General features: G+C 33.2%; 1 protein-coding gene across 1 annotated transcript in view; it reads right to left on the bottom strand.

Annotated features, from left to right (window-relative positions):
• Nucleotides 1-21,185, bottom strand: part of LOC145292888 (DNA damage-regulated autophagy modulator protein 2-like) — a 541,025-nt gene extending 519,840 nt beyond the window's left edge. Inside the window, exon 1 of the mRNA XM_080139018.1 lies at nucleotides 20,987-21,185. Within this exon, the coding sequence (XP_079995144.1) occupies nucleotides 20,987-21,115 (129 nt within the window). The 5' untranslated portion in view covers nucleotides 21,116-21,185. The remainder of the gene's footprint in view (nucleotides 1-20,986) is intronic.
• Between the last annotated feature and the right edge of the window lie 1,504 nt (nucleotides 21,186-22,689).

Below are 22,689 nucleotides of genomic sequence, written 5' to 3'. Positions count from 1 at the left end.
TCAACATTACTTTTCATGCCGGTAGTCTCTTAGACGCAATCTTTTAAATCTCTACTTCACAAGATTTCCAGCTACGGTATAACTGGAAATGTTTTCTCAATCATTAAATCATTTCTCTCCGATAGGCTCATAAGAGTAGTGGTCGATGGACAAAAATCGGAGACCTGCTGTATTAATGCTGGAGTCCCTCAGGGGTCAATCCTGGGCCCAACTCTCTTCCTGATCTACATCAATGACCTCCCTAAACACATACTTAAATCATTCGTTGACATCTATGCTGATGACACGACCATCTACGGCAACACATCAAAGGCTGTAAATGACAAAGTGCTCTCTGATTCTCTCTCCTCTGATCTCGAGCGCGTGGTTCAGTGGGGGAAGACGTGGCTGGTTACCTTTAATGCATCTAAAACCAAACTCCTATCCTTACATCATCAACGCTCTGATCTGATCCCCATCTGGCATCAATTGGGATGGATGGCTCTCGTCTGGGAGAGGCCCCGTGTTTTGACAAGCTTCTGGGTTTGACCTTTACTCCTGATCTGAAATGGAACACGTACATCAAGTTTGTTGCCAAGATCGCTGGAAAGATGGTGGGATCCTTCAACCGCTCCAGAAGATATCTCACTACTGATGCAATTCTCTATCTATATAAAAGCCAAGTACGTCCAAGGATGGAATACTGTTGCCATATCTGGGCAGGAGCTGCTAAAAACAGCCTATCCTGCCTTGACAGAGTACAACATAGACTTCGTGGCTTAGTGGGGGATGCCTTTTTCTCTACCCTACAACCTCTCTCCCACAGAAGAGACGTTGCGAACCTATCCTTGTTTTATCGTTATTTCCATGGCAAGTGCTCGTCTGAACTCCAATCTCTGGTCCCCCCCCCTCGCCAATTTTTCACGAAAAACACCCGTCTAGCTGAATCCACTGTGAAAACTTTCCCCCACTCTTTATATGTGCCTAAATCAAAACGTGGATTCCATGAACAAAGCTTCTTTCTTAGAACTACACTAGTAGTGCCCACTTTTCCATTCCAAACTCCATTTGGATATCCTGGCTTAAAACTCCTGGTAGTGTTTATTAGTGTCTCTAGTTTATTTTCGGTTCTTGCAAAAAGTTTCAGGTCGTTCATGTACATTAGGTGGGTCATTTTTTCTTCTGTATTAGAGAACGTATCCAGCTTGGTACTTTCTCAATATATTGTTTAGGGGCATCATGGCTATGATGAACAGTAACAGTGATAGTGAATTTCCTTGGAAGATGCCTCTTTGTATGTTGATTTCTGTTATGTATTGTCCATCTGCTGTCAATTCCAGTCTCCATGTTGTCATTGCATTTCCTATCACGTTGATGATCCTGCTTGGTATTTTATACATTTTTAAGCATTCTATTATCCAAGCTTGGGGGATCCTGTCGAACGCCTTTTTATAATCTATCCATACTATTATTATTATTATTATTATTATTTACTATGTTATTTCCTGAGAAATTTCACTTAAAAATATTATGCTTTTTAATTTAACATATGTGACTTTATTAGACAAAGATATCTTGTAGCAGATGCTCGATTGGGCTTCAGTCTATTGTTCCTTCCTTTAAAACTTTCACAACAAATACTCGTCTAGTTACAGCCACTATCAATAATGCACACAAAACTAAATAGAATTTCAAATCTTTTTACAGAAAAATAAATAGAAGCCATTATTTACTCCCCCATCAGAAGAAGAAGAAGAAGAAGAAGAAGAAGAAGAAGAAGAAGAAGAAGAAGAAGAAGAAGAAGGAGAAGAAGAAGAAGAATGAGAAGAAGAAGAAGAAGAAGAAGAAGAAGAAGAAGAAGAATTTTATTTCCTTCAGAATTTTGGTCTGTTTTTTTCTAATTCGCTTCAGGAATCTTGTGTATTAAAATCTTTTATAAAACGAAAAAAATCGATTTAAAGATTTTTAACCTAATTAAAAATAAAAGCGAAGATGAACAAAATCCAACTGCCGTAGAAATTTATTTTTTGAATATTCCTTTCATAGAAAATTTTTTTTAATCCAATATTATCGACAAAATCGGTTTATCAAAGACATTGAAACCAGGTAATCTTTAATTGAATAAAGTCAGATAATAATTTTAAAAAAAAACTATAAAAAAGAAAACATTTTCACTTTGATAAATCGGTAGTTGGGTTTTACGGCATATTAGCCTTCGTGGAGTAATTTTACAACTGAATCGTACGTGTATATTGCTTAGGAATTATCTGTTAGTTAACTTCGGCGGTGTGTATTTAGTTGGTCGAGATTATTTTATCGACGTTTGTTGTTATTGTTGGTTTTGATGAGGGGTACGGATTGATAAATATTGTTGGGTCATATCATGCCGATATTGCATAAGTTTTCTATACGATCAATATTGACTTTGAAAAGATTTCTTTACAGAAATGTTGCGATGTCGTATGGTCGTATGGCGTATATATACATATATATATATATATATATATATATATATATATATATATATATATATATATATATAGTGAAAATGGTAATTAATAAAAACTGAAGAAAGTGCTCAATACTGTTGTAGAGCAAATATGACGGCCAAAAAAAACGGCCGGGTAGTTGAAACAATAATAAAAACTGAAGAAAGTGCTCAATACTATTGTAGAGCAAATATGACGGCCAAAAAAACGGCCGGGTAGCTGAAACAATAATGTAACTTAACAGAAAGATACGGTAATAAAAAAGTAAAACGTATATATATATATATATATATATATATATATATATATATATATATATATATATATATATATATATATACCTCCTTCTAGGGTTGCGTGCTGTGGTTAAATGATATAGCATGATACGGTTTAGCGTAATGCGACGCTTTTTATTTATAAATAAACAAATAGGGCACTATATGGAGGTTAATGTTTTATTTATATAAAGACATTGTAGAGATTATTTATCCGTCATCCGTTGGTCAATGGTGAAAGCCGACAGCTATCAACTAAATAGTTTCAATGCGAGTTTGTGGCGATTTGAAAACACGACTTGATAAAGAAGTCTTATCTCGAAATATATTATGGAACACGGTTACACATATTAGATTGCTGTGCATATATTGGGACTAAACTTACTATTATTTACCAAATTTTTCAATACAAAAATAACTCGATTTTTGTCCTCTTTTTCTACAGCAGTATATTTCACTTCTATATTATACTAGCATTTCAGCCCGACGTTGCCTAGGCGTTTGGAGGTGTATGTTGAGCAAAACAAAAGCGGTCAGTTTTTTTAACTTTGACCCCTATTATGACCCCTTAACATTTATTGTTTTGGGCTCAAATCAAGTTATTAAGTTAGATCCATGTCCAAGGAACCTATATCTAAAATTTCAAGTGTTTATACCCAAAATTGGCGGAGGAGTTTGGTAGACTTCTCAAAGGTCAAATCGTCGAACTTTGACGCCTTAACAGTCAAATTTCTGGCCGAAAACCAATCACAGATTTTCCCAAATCTCAGTACCCTGTATATCAAATTTCGAGTCTGTAGACTTTAAATTGACAGAGTTATTACGTAGGAAAATATACACAGAACACACACAGACACACAGATACACACACAGACACGTTCACTTTTATAGATATATGAATAGGTTTGTTGTTTTATTTTTTTATTCCCGATACGTTTCTTGCGTTTTGTATCTTTTTTTCTGATTGGGAAATCTGTATTTACAGATTAGTTTTATTTATTTTATTATTAGTTTTTATTGTTTATTTATGATAGATTGAAGAAAAAAATGAAAAATCAAAAGGATAAAATACACGAGTATCACATATTAAAGACCGTGTGTCAATGGCGATTAGGTCAGCTAGTATGGGATTTCACATAGGTTCATTGAGTGCATATCATGACGACACAAATCTGCAAACAGAATCATTCTTAGGGTTGAATCAAAGATGGCTGACATGCAAGGTCAAGACAAAACAGAGGTGAGATAAATTAGACAAAACCAAGATATGAGTCGAAAGGACGAATGACGTCAAATTTTTCGAGCTGAGAGAAAACAAAGGTTTTTAAATCAGTCTGTCGCTAGAAGCCGAACAGGAGATATTGAATAATGCGAGTTTTCCATCGGTTACGTGAGATAGTTGGGCAATAATGTAGAAAGAAAACTTTGATAATTGCTAAGTGTGAAATGTTACACCGACCTAGTATCTGTCTGCATGTCATCCATTTTAGAAGAAATTAACAAAATAATCAGTTAAGAGAAACTTAGCCTCTCTCTCCCGAATCAATTCTCTTTAAAATAAAACCTTTAAGAACCCCTCAGCACAGTCTCCTCGTGTCGTTTTCTGCATGAAAAGATGCTTCATCTGTATAGCAATCATTAGACGAAACAGCGATGATGAAGAGAAGTGGCGGTGTCAGACAAGAACGATAAAAAACTCAAGTTTAATGAAGATTTTATTATTGAAAACACAGGTATTTACTTCTCTCCCATCAGGGAAAAATATGACGTAAGGTTAGAATGTAGCGGTAGAAAGGCCAGCGTACAAGAAATAGTACCCTCCGGTCTTACAAAACAAATGCCTGAGCAGTCAGATCGAAATTAGTTTCGTAGAGACATGTCGGCAGAATTTGATTACTTTAGAGTTGAACAAGATTTTTTGTCACGTTGAACTTGAAAATGATCATGCTGTAGTCAGCTGGTAAGCAGTCTGGTAGTAGTGTGTTCCACAAATGGGTAATTCGGGAAATAAATAATGCTCATGAAAAGATTTGAGCTTAGTCGAGTGAAAATAACGATAGAGTAGAGAAAGACTAGTAACGTCTATTTTTTAAAAAGAGGCTGGAAAGAGAATATCAAAGTCAGTTTCATACTCCGTAAAAAGAGGAAAGAGTATTCTACACAGCAGGTGCGGCAACACGAATTCATCTTAGGACTTGAATGCGTGTTATAAAGATAGAGGATTGCGTTAGGAGTAAGGTAATTTCTAGAGCGATAGAATGATCCAACCATTCTTTCTAGTGAGCTTAATAGGCGAACTTTCCAGGGTTTTTTTTATACTTTTATTTGTAATTTCGCGTGTTTTTCTTGTCATACAGAAGTGCGTGGACGTTTCTGAACATTCTATTTCAAATATAATAGGGACAGATCGACGAAAACGTTATTTGAACGCAAAGTGTGACAAACCGACTAAAATGCTATTTGAAAATTGATTAGGGTTTAACGTAATAGCTATTAGTTAATATTTTAATTTTTAGCCTTGCAGCAAGCATGTCTTCATAGCTTAGACATTAACGTCAAAGGAAAAAGTAAATCGTAAGCTAAACGTTTTGGTTGCGATTCTCGGTGGTGGTGTATTTTTTTTTTTTTTTTTTAATGATTACTATATATTAGGTCCAATATAATATAATAATAAATACGAAATGTGCATTAATCAAAATATCATATTTAAGCATATTTTACGACCTGTCAATGCCGGGCGGCCTACTAGTATATATATATACATATATCTATATATCTATAAAAGTGAAATTTTCTCTGTGTGTGTCTGTGTGTGTACATTTCTATACCAAACTATTCTGTTAATTTTCAGTCTATAGACTCGAGATTTGACACAAGGGGCAATGAGATTTGGGAAAATACTCGGTTTTCGGACAGAAATTTTGCTGTTAATGAGTCAAAGTTCAACGATTTAACCTTTGAAAACTCTACAAAACTCCTCCGCCAGTTTTGGGTAACATTTGAAATTTTAGATGTAGGTTACGTGGGCATGGATCAAACTTTTTAATTTGATTTGAGCCTAAAACAATAAATGTTAAGGGGTCAAAATTTGGGTCAAAGTTTTTTTTTTAAATTACCTCTGCGGTCTCTACAAAATTATTCAGCCAATTTTTGATCTGAACATTTGAAATTTTAAATAAAGTATATTTAGACATGGGGCGAGCCTTTTAATCGGTTTTTGGACGAAAATTTGGCTGCCAAGAGGTCAAAATTCAAAAGATTTGACCTTTGCGATCTCTAACAAACTATTCAGCCAATTTGGGGTCTAAACAGTTCAAATTTTACATAAAGACTATTCAGACAAGCAGCAAGCTTTTGAATCAGTTTTGGGGCGAAATTTTGGCTTCCAAGAAGTCAAAGTTAAAAGAGTTGACCTTTGCAGACTTTACCAAACTCCTCCGCCAATTTTGTATCTAAACATATGAAATTTTAGATGTAGGTTACCTGAACATAAATCAAACTTTTTAATATATATATATATATATATATATATATATATATATATATATATATATATATATATATATGCACATAAACTTATGAATAGTAAATAGCGCCCGAGCAAAGTCGGGCTGAACTGCTAGTATATATATATATATATATATATATATATATATATATATATATATATATATATATATATATATATATATATATATATATATTGGGGAGTTAAAGGAAGAGAATAAGATAACATTTTTAAGAGGAGACTTATCAGGATAATACAAAACTCAACAAATTTATTTGGAGCTTATATATATATAGAAATTTTTTTTAATTCAATTTATAACATTATATAATCCTTTCTGAATGTTGCAATGTTTTAAGTTATAAAGTTGTTATATTTTTTACTAGACTATCTCGTCCTTATTCTTTTCAGTTTTAACGACTAGTCCTTTACTTTTTCATGTTTAAGCTAAACCAAATTACATTTCATGCTCGTATTTTTCTATTGTAATTAGTATATAGTTTTATATCGTCTATTTATTTCTTTTATATATATACTAGCGGGGTACCCGGCGTTGCCCCGGTGTTTGGATGTGTAAAAATAAAATAGTTTTGGTAGGTAGTTAGGCTCGAACCTGAACCCTTTGAGGTTAATAGACTGATGAGTTCCCGCCACGCAACGATGGCAGAGAAGTGAGAAATAAAATCATTAAAAAGTTATGTGACAGGTGCGTGTTTAATGAGGTCAAACATCACGCCGCAGGAAATGAAACGCACACGTGGCAGGTGCGCGGCGAACTTAATATCTCCGGACTTAATTTTAACTGCGGGATGGTTCTTTTGGGTTTGTTTTTTACCCAACTTCGTCTGGTTTTGTTTCCCCAACGTGTTGGGGAAAACCAAATCCCCCTTTATTAGGGGAGTGTGTCCAAATGAAAGCAATTGTTTGATATGACGGTGAAAACCGACATTAACCAAGCGTTTATTGCTTTCTGAACGCTCTCGGCCCGTAGGCCGAGAATCGCGCCTTAGTTTCATATCAGCGTAGCTTGAGTGTTGGTAGGATTCGATACTTGGACCTTATGTATTTCAGTTCAATTTAATAAATAAATTATATATATATATATATATATATATATATATATATATATATATATATAGAGAGAGAGAGAGAGAGAGAGAGAGAGAGAGAGAGAGAGTCCCTCAGTCATCCGCAGTGCGCGCACATGACTGATTTATTTTTATGACGCCTGTCTAGCTATGCATCGAGTTAGGGTTGGGTTTGGGTTAGGTTTAGCATACACAAAGTACAGAATAAACGCCGCTGTAGAACGCATCGCGGAGTGATGGACAGTTATCTGTGTGAATGTACGTGTAAACAGAAATATAAAAGCAGCGATATTTTATGCAAACATTCAGTAACATAAATGTATTCAATCCTCTTGACTAAATGATAAAACGTTTTCTTTTTTTATTCAAGTCTGATTTTATGTTTTTAGACATGCGCCGAGTTAGGGTTATAGTTAGATTATGATTATATTTAGTATACATAGGATGCAAAATAAATGCAACCGTGAAACGCATCGTGGAAGTATGAAGACATATTGATGTGAGTTTACATCGAGGTGGAAATATATTAGAAGCGATCTATTTGTACAATACTCAGTGATATAAATGAATTCCATCCGCATTTTGTCTGCTTTGAGGATGACGAGGTTATATTATGGGAGGCTTTATCCAGTAGAATCACCGGCAGACTGATCAACAAACTGATAAAAATTTCCTATAAATATAAATATATGATTGGAGGGTCCTCTACTTTGGCATCTTGCCGTTTTCTCATGTTTTATTTGCATTTTTTATGACAACAAAATTGTAAATATGCAAAGAATTGGCGTCTGTAAATTTAAAAACGACAAAAACACTAAAACAACTGCAAGTACGATTTTTAATGCTGGTTGATAACATTTTTTATGACAACGCCCGTCATCTTCATATTATCCGTTTGTTTTCTTTATCTTGCTTTTTGGAAGGAGTCATCATGGAGGAATTTGCGACGTGTCTTCTCTGCGATTATAAGCGAGAAATTCCTTCTCTTTTGCAATCAAATAACGTAACCATTTATCGTAAGATGAGGAAGCGACGCCGTGTGGAAATTTAACAATTGGACGTTTATTGAAAATATGAGGTGCCTTCAATGATTTTCCAGGTTCTTTTTGAACAGGCAATAAAAATTGTGGTAGACTTATAAAAAAAAATTCAGTATGTTATTGCTATACATCCTATGAGATGACTGACCAATTTTTATAAATGAACAGCTAAAGTAGAAATTGAAATACGCTCTCGTAGTAACAGGTGGCGAATTCCAAATAATGCAATCTGAAGACACGTTAGAAAACGATATGCAATAAATTTCTGTTAAAAACTTGAAAAATGATACAGAAACGTATGGAATGCTTCAAACTGCTTTTGGACCATCTTGCATGAATCGAACGTCAGACTTTGAGTTGTATAAGAGATTCGAGGAAGGCAGGGAGTCTGTGAGGGATGATGAAAGGTGTGGGAGGAGTAAGGAAGTCAGAACACCAGAGTTGATTGGCCAAATAAAGAATTCCATCGACAAGAATAGTGTGTCTATAGAGAAAATAAGTGCACAGTTTGATGTCAATATGGGAACTGTACACACAATTATTCACAAGAAACTGAAGATGCGAAAGATTTGCGCAAATGCACCAGTCGACAACTCCATCCTTGTCACAGACTATTTGACCAAGATGTGCATCAAGACAGCTCCCCACCCTCCCTATAGTCCAAACCTTGCTCCTTGTGACTGTTAGTTATTCCCTAAGCTGAAAGAAAACCTTAGAGGCTGTCATTATGAGACAATTGAGAAGATAAAAAAGGCTGTGAGGAGGGTCATTGGCATGCTCACACAAGCGATATATCATGGGCTTTCAAGAAGTTATTGAAACGGTACAAGTGCATTGCAGCCGAAGGAGATTACTTTGAAGGGGGCTAGAGTTTCATGTGGGTACTATCAATAAAAGTGCGCATACGAAAAAAGTCTGGAAACTTATTGAAGGCACCTCGTAACTCCATTACATCGACATAGCAAAAGTCAGGCGGCCACAAACGAATTGCTATGCATCGCTTTAAACGCAGTATCAAGGACAAGGTAAACCAACGCACACACACACAAAACTGACGCACAAATATTATTCACACTGTGAAGATTTTGACTTGTGGCTACTGACTCAACCTTCTTCACCAAACATGTTTTTGCATAAGAGAATCTTTTCATGGATGAAAGTAACTTTATATTCTTATTTTCTGTATAAAAAGGATTTGTTATAAAATGTTTACTCCATTTTTTATTTACAAAACTCTGTTTATTTTTTTTTAAGTTTGCATTTTTTTTACTGGTAACCCTTCTATTATTTCATTTATTTCCATTTTATTATGCATTTTATTACCGCGAGGTAAAATACCAGGTTGAGCAACTCGCGCGGTCTATCCTTCTCTCAAGTGTAGATGGGACTTTCTTAAGCCGTGGTAGGCACCTCGTCTAGTGATGGCGTCACGATAAAAACACCGTTAATAGCCCTGGTGAAGCATCAAGTATTCATCTACAAACAACATTTGAATTACACTACAAACTCGTGTAGTGAGTTCAATCTCGGTTACGGCCGATATTCGTTTTGTTCTCTTTACGTTAATATATAACTTTCACAACTCAGTTTATATTAAATATCGGTGTGGTTATTAACAATACCCAAGACGTTATCTTCTCAAAATAGCATTACCGAAGCTAGGGACTACGCCACGGTTGCACGTAAGACGATTTTATTTAATTCGTTAGAAGGCTTCTTTGTTTTATTTTTGGGAGGTCAGATAGGGTAGTTGTGCTTGTGACAAGCTTCGGAAAGCAGTTGTCAACCTTCAGACATTCAAACAGTTCGACTAAACGTCAGAAACCGTTATTTTAATTTATCTATCATCGGTAAAGCCATTTTTCCATGTCATCGCTTAGCAACAATGATAGAATAACGGGCCGTGAAAATTCTACTGATTTTTTATGTGGCGTTAGCGTTGGAAAAGCTATTATGTCTTTTTGTATATAAAAAAAATCGTTATCATTTTATTCACATCCCCTATTTCATGACTTGTTTTTACATGGCTCTGGCTAATCCTTTGTCAATACAATGAATTGAGCTGAATAGAGCAATCGATTCGATACAAACATATTAATCTTCCAACAGAATCTGCTTTGAAACCAATACAATATTCATCATCTGATAGTTGATTCAATATTGATCTTAAATAGTTACTGTTTGATTTCTCGGTTTAAATTATAACCATTATTGAAGACAGTATTGGATACTGGCACTTCGTTGTATACTTAATTCGATTGTAAATTCAATACATTCAGAAAATAGAATGGAAATAACGAATTCAGTCGATTCAGCATATCTTTATTTATGTATATCTTAATTGCTCATGCGAATAAATTTGCTATCAATCCCGAGTGACCTGAGTTCCCTTCTAAGGGAGAAAACTTGCTCTCATCTAGTTTAAATGCGTAACTCTTCATAAAAGAGTAGACCATCGTAATTGCATATATCTCTATCTCTACAATTATATAAAAGCAACTTTATCTGTGTGTGAGTTCGTTCCTTATAGAATCCGAAATGGCTCAACAGATTTTCTTTCAAATCAAAAAAAAAAAAAAACTTTAGCGTATAAGTCTGGGAGTGATCTTAATTAAGTTTTATCTCAGAATACCCCCGATAATTACCGATAATCAAAACCGTTATTTTAACTTATCTATCATCGGTAAAGCCATTTTTTCCATGTCATCGCTTAGCAATAATGATAGAACAACGGGCTGTGAAAATTCTATTTTTTATGCGGCATTAGCGCTGGAAAAGCTATTATGTCTTTTTATATAGGGAAAATCGTCATCCTTTTATTAATACAGAATAGAAGAAGACATAGGTAAATAGACATTAATTAATAAAGATTTTGCATTAGAATAGATTCTAAGTCATATTTGGTCTGAGAAGTCATCATTCGCAATATAATATATGTTAAAAGTATTAAAAATACATTTATATATATATATATATATATATATATATATATATATATATATATATATATATAGAGAGAGAGAGAGAGAGAGAGAGAGAGAGAGAGAGAGAATTTTTTGTTTTTAAAGCCAAAGACAATGCGGGGAAAGACCGGAATTATGAAAGTAAAGAAAGAAAAACAAACAAATGTAGACGGTATGCTTGAGTAGAGGAGTGTCTAGCCTTTATTCCTCTACTCAAGCATACCGTCTACATTTGTTTGTTTTTCTTTCTTTACTTTCATAATTCCGGTCTTTCCCCGCATTGTCTTTGGCTTATATTTTTCTTTACGAACAATACTTCAAGCAAACTACTACCTACTCTTATATATATATATATATATATATATATATATATATATATATATATATATATATATATATATATATGTATATATATATATTGTACTAGCGAGGGGTGGGAGCTTTGCCCGGTCGTAAAATATGCTTAATAATGTGATATTTTCATTTTTCCAGATTTCGTATATATTATTGTAGAGTCGTGATTTCAAAAATAAAAAAAATTATTTAGGTGCTATCAGCTAAAATCAAAACTGAAACTAGCATTCAAAGCTGGTGACGTTGCCACTGTATCAGCGTTGCACGCATATAAACCGATCAAAAATTAAAAATTAAAAATAAACTAAGATGAATGTAGAAAATGTTTAACGATTGTTTTTCATTTTGACCCATTTTCTTTTTTTTTTTTTTTTTTTGACACCTTAAAAACAATTTTAACCAGATAAAGACCCTTAAAAGAACGGCCCGTAAAAATCCAATTATTTGAGACTCCTAGCGCCGCTCTGCGACTTTTAGTTTCGGAGGAGACAGAGTTTGAAAATATGAAGACAGACAAACAAACAGACCGACATACATACAGACAGACATATAGCTGTTTATCTATTACATTAATAAAAGGTGAACTGCATAGTTTGTCACACTGTTATGTCTTAAGTTGCTTCAGTTTGTGTCGATTCGTTACATCCATGCGTTGTACTAACTTATATAAATTACTTTTATATACACACTAAACAATGCTTCAAGCAAACTAAATTAATATCTTATGTTTTATTTTATGTTTATTCTATTTTAAGCTCTGTAGTCAAGTATGTGGATAAGCTCTTCGGAGAGAGTATGCATTATTTTAGTGCGAACACATATTGAGCATAATTTTTGTTTTCATCATTTTTTACGGGGGGGGTACACTCTTATGGCAACTAATAACCATAAAGATGGCCGACTTATTATATTTACTTGCAGCAAAAGTATAGCTTATTTGACAACCTGCAATGGCGTCATCTATTACTCTTGCTTCTTAGACTCTTTCCTGGAGAGAAAGGAGAAAGAAAGAGAGAGGGAGACTGGCGGGAAAGAAGTGATAGTCATAGCGAGAAGATGCAACTAACTTTTCCTCAACTCAAACATTTTAACCTGAGATCAATGTGTGACCGAACGAGTCAAATGTTTTTGTGATGATTCCCCCCCCCCCCAAAAAAAATGATACCAAAGGGCCGAGAAGGGTCAATAAGGACTGAAAGACCGAGGAGCGAGCGCCAACAAGACCTCGGCTGGACAAGCGCAAAGAGAACTGGGACCTTGGGGAGGCTGAGTGCCACTCAAATTCCAGTATAAACCAATGGTCACTACCAGCGAGAAATCAATGGTAAGCGGCTGTTGCGATGATGCAAATTCATTTGCAAATGCTATCGAAGGAGGTGGAGAGAGCTGGACGTCTGGGGGGACTTGTTGTCACTCAGCTTCCAGAGAATACCACAGGTTTCCAATCAGATCGTTTGTTGACTTGTGTGAAAGCTCCATGTGAGCCAATAATAATAATAATAATAATAATAATAATAATAATAATAATAATAATAATAATAATAATAATAATAAAACTCATCTGGTGACCCCGTCTGCAATGGCGATCAATAGCGTACACCATCAACCGAAAACAAACAAAAGCAAAGATTTAAACAAAAAACAAAGACGTAATCTTAATCTCATTCGATCCACTTGTGTTCATCACTATTTGGTTTCATATATACAGAAAGATGGCAGAGTAACTAAACGCGTTAAAGCGCTTACCCGTCGAAATCAATCGATGTTGATAAGGCACCAATATCATCACCACCTAAATGCGACACAACTCAATATCGATTAACACCTTCCACTCCGAAAAAAAAAAAATAAATAAAATAAAGAATTAAAAAAGTAATATGTCAACGTTTGCTAGGATTACATATGACTGCGACATCATCTGAGCAAGACTGATTAATTGGATAAGTGATGGGGGAAAAATATGAAAACAAAGATTAATTAATAGGTGGGCAAGCAGCCGATGAAACTCACGTGATCGGTTATCATTAGTCATATGTTCGCCTCTTATTTTTTATTTATTTTTTTTTCGTTCAACGATGACAACATATTTTATTAGGTTTGTTAAGGCAGAGTCTCCCAAACTTCAGGACACCATGGAGCCCCTAAGCAGGGCAAAGGTTTTTCACAGAGCGCTAACAAGATAATTTCTAAAAATAAATATGAAAAACATTAATTTCAAATTTTAACTTATACTTTTTCATTAGTTGTTCGTGATTTTAGTATGTTTTCCTGTTTGCAACTATATTTTTTTGTTGTTTTTGATTAATTAAAAATTGTTACATTTTTGTTAATTGTTTTTATTCTTTTTCTTGAACCATCCTGAAACTCTTTGCACCTGTAGTTATGTATCATATTTCCTCCCAGTAAAAAAATACCAATAATTAAATGTCTGCGGCCATTTTATTTTTTTCATATAAAACATTTGGTCCCTGTACTCCTTTCCATTTTTATTTGTTTTGGTGAGAGATTTCGGGTTATTAACATGATACTCAATAAGTCCCGCGGCTAACAATTTTCGGGAACATTTTATTCGTCAACACTTCTACGGAAATATGCACCGATTCCAAAATTTTCTAAAACATTTATGATTTTTTTTTTAAATATTTGTCAAAATACGACGCGTTGTGGTTTTTGATCCACTGCGATCAAACGCGACACCCACTTTGAACACAGTTTTCGCATGTATTCATGTAAAATAGTTAATATTGATATTTCCAACTTCTCTGCTATTTCGTATAACTTCAAGTTACGACCGACTAAAACGAGTTTCTCGACATTTTTTTATGTTTTTAGGGACAACTGCCCAATTTGGGTGACATGTGCATTCATCATACTTTGTATCTATACAACCACATTTAAAATCAACATACCATCCCTTAATCGGTTTGTTTTTTTTTATTAACGTATTCCCCTTCTAGGAGGATATACTGATTCCAAGCTTCTCTAACAATTTGATGCCTTTTTTATACAAATATGTGTAAAACTATGCCCAATTTCTGATCTCACTTCTTCATTGGAGCCAAATATCTTTCTCTGAAGAATTCTTTTGAGGTCTATAAACACCCAGTAGACGTCGAGGCTTAGATCAGAAGAATAGGGTGAGTTCAGAAGCAATTTTAATGTTAATTCGTGTAGTTTTGCCATCATTGCGAGCGAATTGTTACAAGGTGCATCATCTTGATGAAAAGGCATTGTTCTTCTTTGTTTATTGCTGCTTTTTACGATTTCTTCCTTCAAACGCACCAATAATGCTATGTAATATAAACCCCTGATAGTTTTCCTTTTATCAATGTAATCGATAAACAAAATACCTTGCGCATAAAAGAATTCTGCCTTTAAATACACCAATAATGTTATGTAATACTTGCTACTGATAGCTTTCCTTTTATCAACGTAATAAATAAACAAAATACCTTTCGCATATCAGAATACGAAAGTCAAAGCCTTGACTGCTGATGTTTGCGCTTTGGGTCGCTTTGGATGGCTTTCACTAACTGCTGTTCATTCAGCTGACTGCGATTTTACTCTGGGTGAAGTAGTGGATCAATGTTTAATGTATTGTCGTATATTGGTGCAAAAGCTCTATTTTCTAGCGTTGGAACAGTTTTGAATCGTCGACGCGTTGTGGTTTTTAATCGACTGCGATCAAACGCAGCACTCGTTTTGAACAAGTATTCATGTAAAAGTTTTCTTAAGTATTCATGTAAAATGGTTAACACACTGTGTTATGATATGTCCAATTCCTCTGCTATTTCACGCAACTTTATGCACGTGTCGCCCAAATTGGGCAGTTGTACTATAAATAAACAAAAAAAAGTGCTCACACACTCATTTTGGTCTTATGACCAAAATGAGTGTGTGAGCACTTTTTTTTGTTTGTTTATAGTAAGACCAAAATGAGTGTGTGAGCACTTCTTTTTGTTTGTTTATAGTACAACTGCCCAATTTGGGCGACACGTGCATTCAGCAATTATTTGTATCTATACGATCATATTTAAACTCAGCATACCATCTCTTAATCGTTTTTTTTTTCTCGACAAAGTAGAGTCCAAATAACACTTATCAAGCTATTGATTTACTTGAATAGTATTTTCCCCATCAGAAAGCAATGCTTTCCCTAGACGTGGGATTCAGACTTAATCATTGTTTGAAAAATTTGCATCAATATCTTCGTTTAAATAACTTATTTGTAAACTGATAGTCCAATTGAGCTTAAATGTTAACAGATGGCATTTTAAGGTTAGTACTTTATAAAAATAATATAAATTCTTAACTAATGGGGCCATCTATATGCCAGAATAAATATATAAATAAATGCGAAAGTTGGATTCATTTCTCGCACTAACGTTGAAGTTAAAACGCCCTATTTCAAGTTAATTCAACGCTACTCAAGAGATGCGCCATCTTTTTTCTACACTGTTTATTTATATGAGATATAAGGCGCAAGGTTAACTAATTAGCATATGGGTTTGTAAAAAGGACATTTCAATGATTAACTATTATTTCTTATCGTTTGAATATTTTTCTATATTGTTTTATTTCCTGGGAAATCTTATTTTCGGGCGAATAAATAAATAAGACGAAAATGTATGCATTGACCGAAATAAAAAATAAATAAAACAAAAATTTAAAAGAATCTCTCTCTCTCTCTCTCTCTCTCTCTCTCTCTCTCTCTCTCTCTCTCTCTCTCTCTCTCTCTCTCTCTCTCTCTCTCTCTCTATCTATCTATCTTCTATGCGTGCGTTTGTGTGTAATCATTCTTAAAATAAATATTAAAAATTGTTATACCTACAGACACTAGTGTTTTATACTTAAGCAATCATCAGTGTAGGAAGTGATAATTAATGCTTGTCGAAAGGTTAGAACCCAGTCGCAAAGCCACCATTGACTTTATAGGCTAGGTGTCTTTCCTTTAGGCCACTGGAAAATGGCTCATGAATTGAAGGAAATTAAGTACCCATCAATATTTTCAATAAGTTTCCAGACTTTTGTACAAGCATTTAAAATTGTCGTAGACTGTTGACAAGTATGTTATTGTTATACATCTTATGAGAGAACTGGACAATTTTTATGATTTCAGGTTCAAATGAACAGCTACAGCAGGAATTAGAATACACCTAACTAAAGCCTGATTGACAAAGTTGGCGAACTTCAAAAATGCAGTCTGGACGTGAATACACTTTAGAAGAACGACATACAATAAAATTCTTTGAAAAAATGCCACAGAAACGTATGGAATGTTTTTGAACAATCTTGCATAAATCGAGCGGCATAAGAGATTCAAGGAAAACAGAGAGTCTGTGAGGAATGATGAGAAGTGTGGGAGAAGTAAAGAAGTCAGAACACCAGAGTTGATTGGCCAAATAAAGAATTTCATCGAAAGGAACGTTGTGTGTCTATAGAGACAATAAGTGCACAGTTTGATGTCAGTGCCCACACTGACGTCAAACTGTACACACAATTATTCGCGAGAGACTAAAGATGCAGAAGATTTGCGTGGTTTGTCCCAAGGGTGCTCACCCTCCGTGTAGTCCAGACTTTGCTCTCTGTGATTTTTGGTTATTCCCTAAGCTCAAGGAAAACCTTAGAGGCTGTCGTTATGAGACAATTGAGGATATGAACGCTGTTACAAGGGTCATTGACAAACTCACACAAAAAGACTTCAAAAAGAGAACTTCCATGTAGCCTTCCAGAAGTTGTTGGAACGGTACAAGTGCATTGCAGCCGGAGAAGATTACTTAAAAAATGACTAGAGTTTTATGTGTGTACTATCAATAAAAATGCATATATGAAAAAAGTCTGGAAATTTATTTAAGGCACCTCGTATATATAACATTGTAATATAACTGAAAGCGGACATAATGAGAGAAAATAATCGCACTTCTTTCTAATACTAGTTTTGACGTTTACCTGCAGAAATGATGTTTTTCATTGATCTGTGATAAGAAAAACAAATTAGATAAGTGATAATAACACTTTTGAATGATTAAATGTTTTTCATTAATTTGATGGTTAAAAATCATTAATGAAGCTGATATATATATATATATATATATATATATATATATATATATATATATATATATATATATACGTTTAATTTTTTATTACCGTATCTTTCTGTTAAGTTACATTATTGTTTCAGCTACCCGGCCGTTTTTTTGGCCGTCTGTAGCTTCATCAGACTTTTACAGAAATGTTCGTTATTATGGGATGAAAGAGTGAATGAGGTCAGGGTGGGTGCGAGGAGGGCGGAAGAAAGAGAGGAAGGGATAAGGGGGAAGGTGGGAGGAGGCGCTTTATTTCACTCTTTCACTCTTTCATCCCATAATAACGAACATTTCTGTAAAAGTCTGATGAAGCTACAGACGGCCAAAAAAACGGCCGAGTAGCTGAAACAATAATGTAACTTAACAGAAAGATACGGTAATAAAAAATTAAACGCATATTTGCTCTACAACAGTATTGAGCACTTTCTTCAGTTTTTATTAATTACCATTTCCACTATATATATATATATATATATATATATATATATATATATATATATATATATATATATTGTATGTCCATCCTTTCTTCTTTTATCTGTAAACTACTGAGGCGATCTGGCTGAAATTTCGTATGGACCTTTGCTATAGATGCAGCGAACTAAGTATAATAATATCAATTCGATGAACAGTTAGGGGTTAGTAGGGATTAGTCACAACAATACTACATTTATTCTAGAAGTTTTGTCGGAAACTACTGAGTCGATCTGATTGAAATTCTGTATAGACCTTTATTATAATAAGGTGCAGCGAACTAAGTATTATAGTACCCGTTTAATGCGCAGTTAGGGATTAATAAAAATTAATAGGGATTAATAGAGGTTAATACTTAATGCAAAAATAAGCACAGATTTAACCATATTCAATGGAGAATTTGGCATAAAGCACTAATTCTAAGACAATGGCCTATAACTTTTGCCCGTTTTAACATGCGACTCATCTTTTACGCAGTTTTTATCTATTTTGCTCACATTCTCTTTCTCTCTCTCTCTCTCTCCCTCTCTCCCCCCCTCTCTCTCTCTTTCTCTCTCTCTTTCTCTCTCTCTCCCTCTTTCTTTCTCTCTCTGTCTCTCTCTCTCTCTGTTAGTTTACCAGCTTCTTTTTGGAAGGAAAGAAATAGGAAGAGAGACAGACAAAAAGAAGTGATAGTTATAGTGAGAAGAAAAAAGAAAAGACTAATTTATTTTACTGGTTTTGCAATGAACTTTTCCTCGATTCAAACAATTTAACCTGAAATCAATGAATGACCCAACAAGTCAATTTTTTTCTAATAATAATAATAATAATAATAATAATAATAATAATGATAATAATATTAATAATAATAATAATAATATTATTATTAATAATAATAATAATAATAATAATAATAATAATGATAATAATAATAATAATAATAATAATAATAATAATGATAATAATAATGATAATAATAATAATAACTATAATAATGATAATAGTAATAATAATATTAATAATAATAATAATAATAATAACGATAATAATAATAACGATAATAATAATAATAATAATATTGATAATAATAATAATAATAACGATAATAATAATAATAATAATAATAATAATAATAATAATAATAATAATAATATACAAGTGGCGTTTCAAAAGTAATGCCTCCTATTTTTTATTCTGTCCGAATAGATTAGAGGGGATTGTAGATTGCATTGTTATGATTGCATTGTTTTGAACTCATGTATTAACAACTTGGCAGTTTCATCTCTCTGTTGAAGATATTGACGGCGTGACACTAAAAAGACAACCTTTGTCATGCACGTACGTCAGAATCCGAGATGCGTCATTGAATTCCTGGCAAAAGTGAATTTATAATAGCGATGACTATGTGGAAAAATAAATTCTGAAGCACAAAATGTCGCTCGTTTTAATGGTACCACTCCCGTCTTCGTAACTCTTCAACTTTTAAGTTAAAAAAATAAAGGACATACACACACACACACACACACATACATACGCACACACATATACACACACACAGACATACGTGTGGAGGTGGAAAATTTATAAATACATTTGAACATAAGCTAAAATCTCTTTCTAGAGCTCTTTCGGCTATCATCTCATCAAGATAAAAATCAATGAAAATAATATTAATGGCGAAAATAAAAAGCAATTGGGGATCTTTTTCACATTTAAGCTGCCAAAAGGAAAATTTTTTAAAAATTATTTTAATCGTCCTGAGATGGGAACCCGAAACAGATCTAGAGAGATTTCCGCATATGTTCAAATATATATATATATATATATATATATATATATATATATATATATATATATATATATATATATATATATATATATACACGTCATATATATATATATATATATATATATATATATATATATATATATATATTACACGTTATATATATATATATATATTACACGTTATATATATATATATTACACGTTATATATATTGCATGTTATATATATATATTACATGTTATATATATATTGCATGTTATATATATATTACATGTTATATATATATATTGCATGTTATATATATATTGCATCTTATATATATTACATGTTTTATATATATATATATATATATATATATATATATATATATTGTAAACCTGGAGTCCATATAAATATTTGTATCAATATTTATAAGACATATATTTGTTAATTCTTTTCAAACTTTCCTGTTTGAGACGTTCTTTTTTTTTAACTCTATCAATTCGGGCATTATTTTATATAAATATGAACATTTGTGCGAACACTGTCGGAGGATATTTTCTGTCACTTTTGCGTATCTAAATCAATAAAGTTTTTAAAAAATCCTACTTATTATTTTTAAACTTGATTTAGATATTGTTCTTTATAAATGTGATCATTAGTGTGAACACTTGCGAAACATAATTTCTCCGTCATTTTTTTTACGTAGGATGTGTGCGCTCTCTCTCTCTCTCTCTCTCTCTCTCTCTCTCTCTCTCTCTCTCTCTCTTTCTCTCTCTCTCACACACACACACACACGTACTAAAATGTTGTTTATATTTTGTTTGGGACGGTCCACTCTGACATGATATATGAACACGTGACTGCTTTCTTCAATCTAAAAATAGGATTCTGTCGAAAGAAAAAAATATGACGTCTTTTAAATAAGCATGTTTTTTTTCTTCTTTATTAAAACTCGTAAAGACTTTCTTCACCTACCTGATTCTCGATGGTCGCCGCCTGTACATGGTAAACATCGCGTTTCATTTTGATGCTTATTATTTGTATGTCTTCCCCCTTTCTGCTCGAAGAAGAACAAGCAGTTGGTATTGGTAATTCCCCGCACATGCAGCCAGATTCACGGGTAGAGATTTGGAAAACGAGATGTAGGCTCTCACCAGTAATGCAAATATGCGCGAAGTGTGAGTGAGTGAGTATAATATATATATATATATATATATATATATATATATATATATATATATATATATATATGAAATGAGAGGGAAATACGACTTAGCTTTGAAATTAGGTGAACCTCGAAATATGTTAATCCTTTTTCTTCGGGTTTTTTTTTTTTTTTTCGTTGTTAATTAGTTTTGTAAGTTTTATTTATTTTTCGATTAATATCTTAATAAGACTAAGCTCGGTTCAAAGGATTAATATTTGTATTAGTTAATCCAATGTTGTTGAGAATGTTTTTATAAATTGACGTAAAGTAAATCGTTAAATATCATTTCCAGGGTCCAAAGTTGACATTATTTGTTGTGTCGGTTGCTATTCGAAAAATGCCAAAACGCACGGATGCTTCATATTAGCATTAAATTAAAATTCCATTATTTCGTTGATTTTTTTTTTCCTCCCTAATAACGTATTTATACACTAAATTGGTCTCAAGCGAGTGATTATTCGCTACTCTAATTAGATTGTTGTCGATAAAAAATAATCCGAGGATTGAAAGACCGGCGAGAGGAGGAGAGTACCATTCGTTGGAAGGGTTCGGAGCTTATTCGAATCCTAAGTTTGTTTATCACTCATATTCCAAATAAAATCAACGACGTAATCAACAGTAAACTGCTGTTGCGAGAACGTTAAATGATTTGCACCAATGATCGAAACAACTGAGGAGACATGTTGTCACTCTGGTTCCAGGAAACGCCACTTGTTTCTTCCAATGAGTGATCACTTGTGTGAAAACTGCTTGTAAGAAATGATAGAAAATAAATGTTTTATTATTTTATCGGTTTAAGTTGGAAAGAAATACGGAAGTTGTGGCGAGAAGTGCTGGGGAGGAGGGTGTTAAAACTTAGCTAAAAATGCACAAGTAAACAAAACGCAAATTGGATGCAAAACGGCACGAGTTAAACTTTGAAATAAAACTGAGTTTACTCGTTTTTTTGTTTGTTTTTTTTTTTTTGTTGTTTTTTTTTTGTTTTGTTTTTTTGTAAGCTGTTTGTTTTTATGTCACTGTAGGTAATTAGCTTATCAGATTTATTCGACGCATATTATTTTTTATTATCGTAATTAATATGGCGTACGCGAGTATATCGAAATAATCTAATATGTTCCGGTCTTCCTAATTAGCACTTTCACACTTTTTAATCGTTTAGCTTTGTGTAATGTTTGTATTTGTTATGTAAACTTGTTTTGTTTCTTATTTTTGTATGTTGCCGTTTTTTATACCTTTTTTATTTGTATTGATATATTTTCTTTTTTTTTTAATTATTAATTAATCATCACCTAAGGCCAAAAACCTCTCGAGAATAAGAGTTAACGAAATAAATACATTGTACGTTAAATGATAATTTTTTCATTCCAACAAAGGAATATTGGCCTTGAAACATGAAGGACTACTGTGATAGAGGTCAGATATTTTTTTTATTATTTTGGTGTGGAACTGGACAACAAGAGGTTTGTTTACA

Source organism: Euprymna scolopes, chromosome 14, assembly GCF_053919585.1.
Source record: "Euprymna scolopes isolate OS-2025 chromosome 14, ASM5391958v1, whole genome shotgun sequence".
In the NCBI taxonomy this organism is placed as follows: Eukaryota; Metazoa; Mollusca; class Cephalopoda; order Sepiida; family Sepiolidae; genus Euprymna; species Euprymna scolopes.
This window is presented reverse-complemented; position numbering and strand designations above follow the sequence as displayed.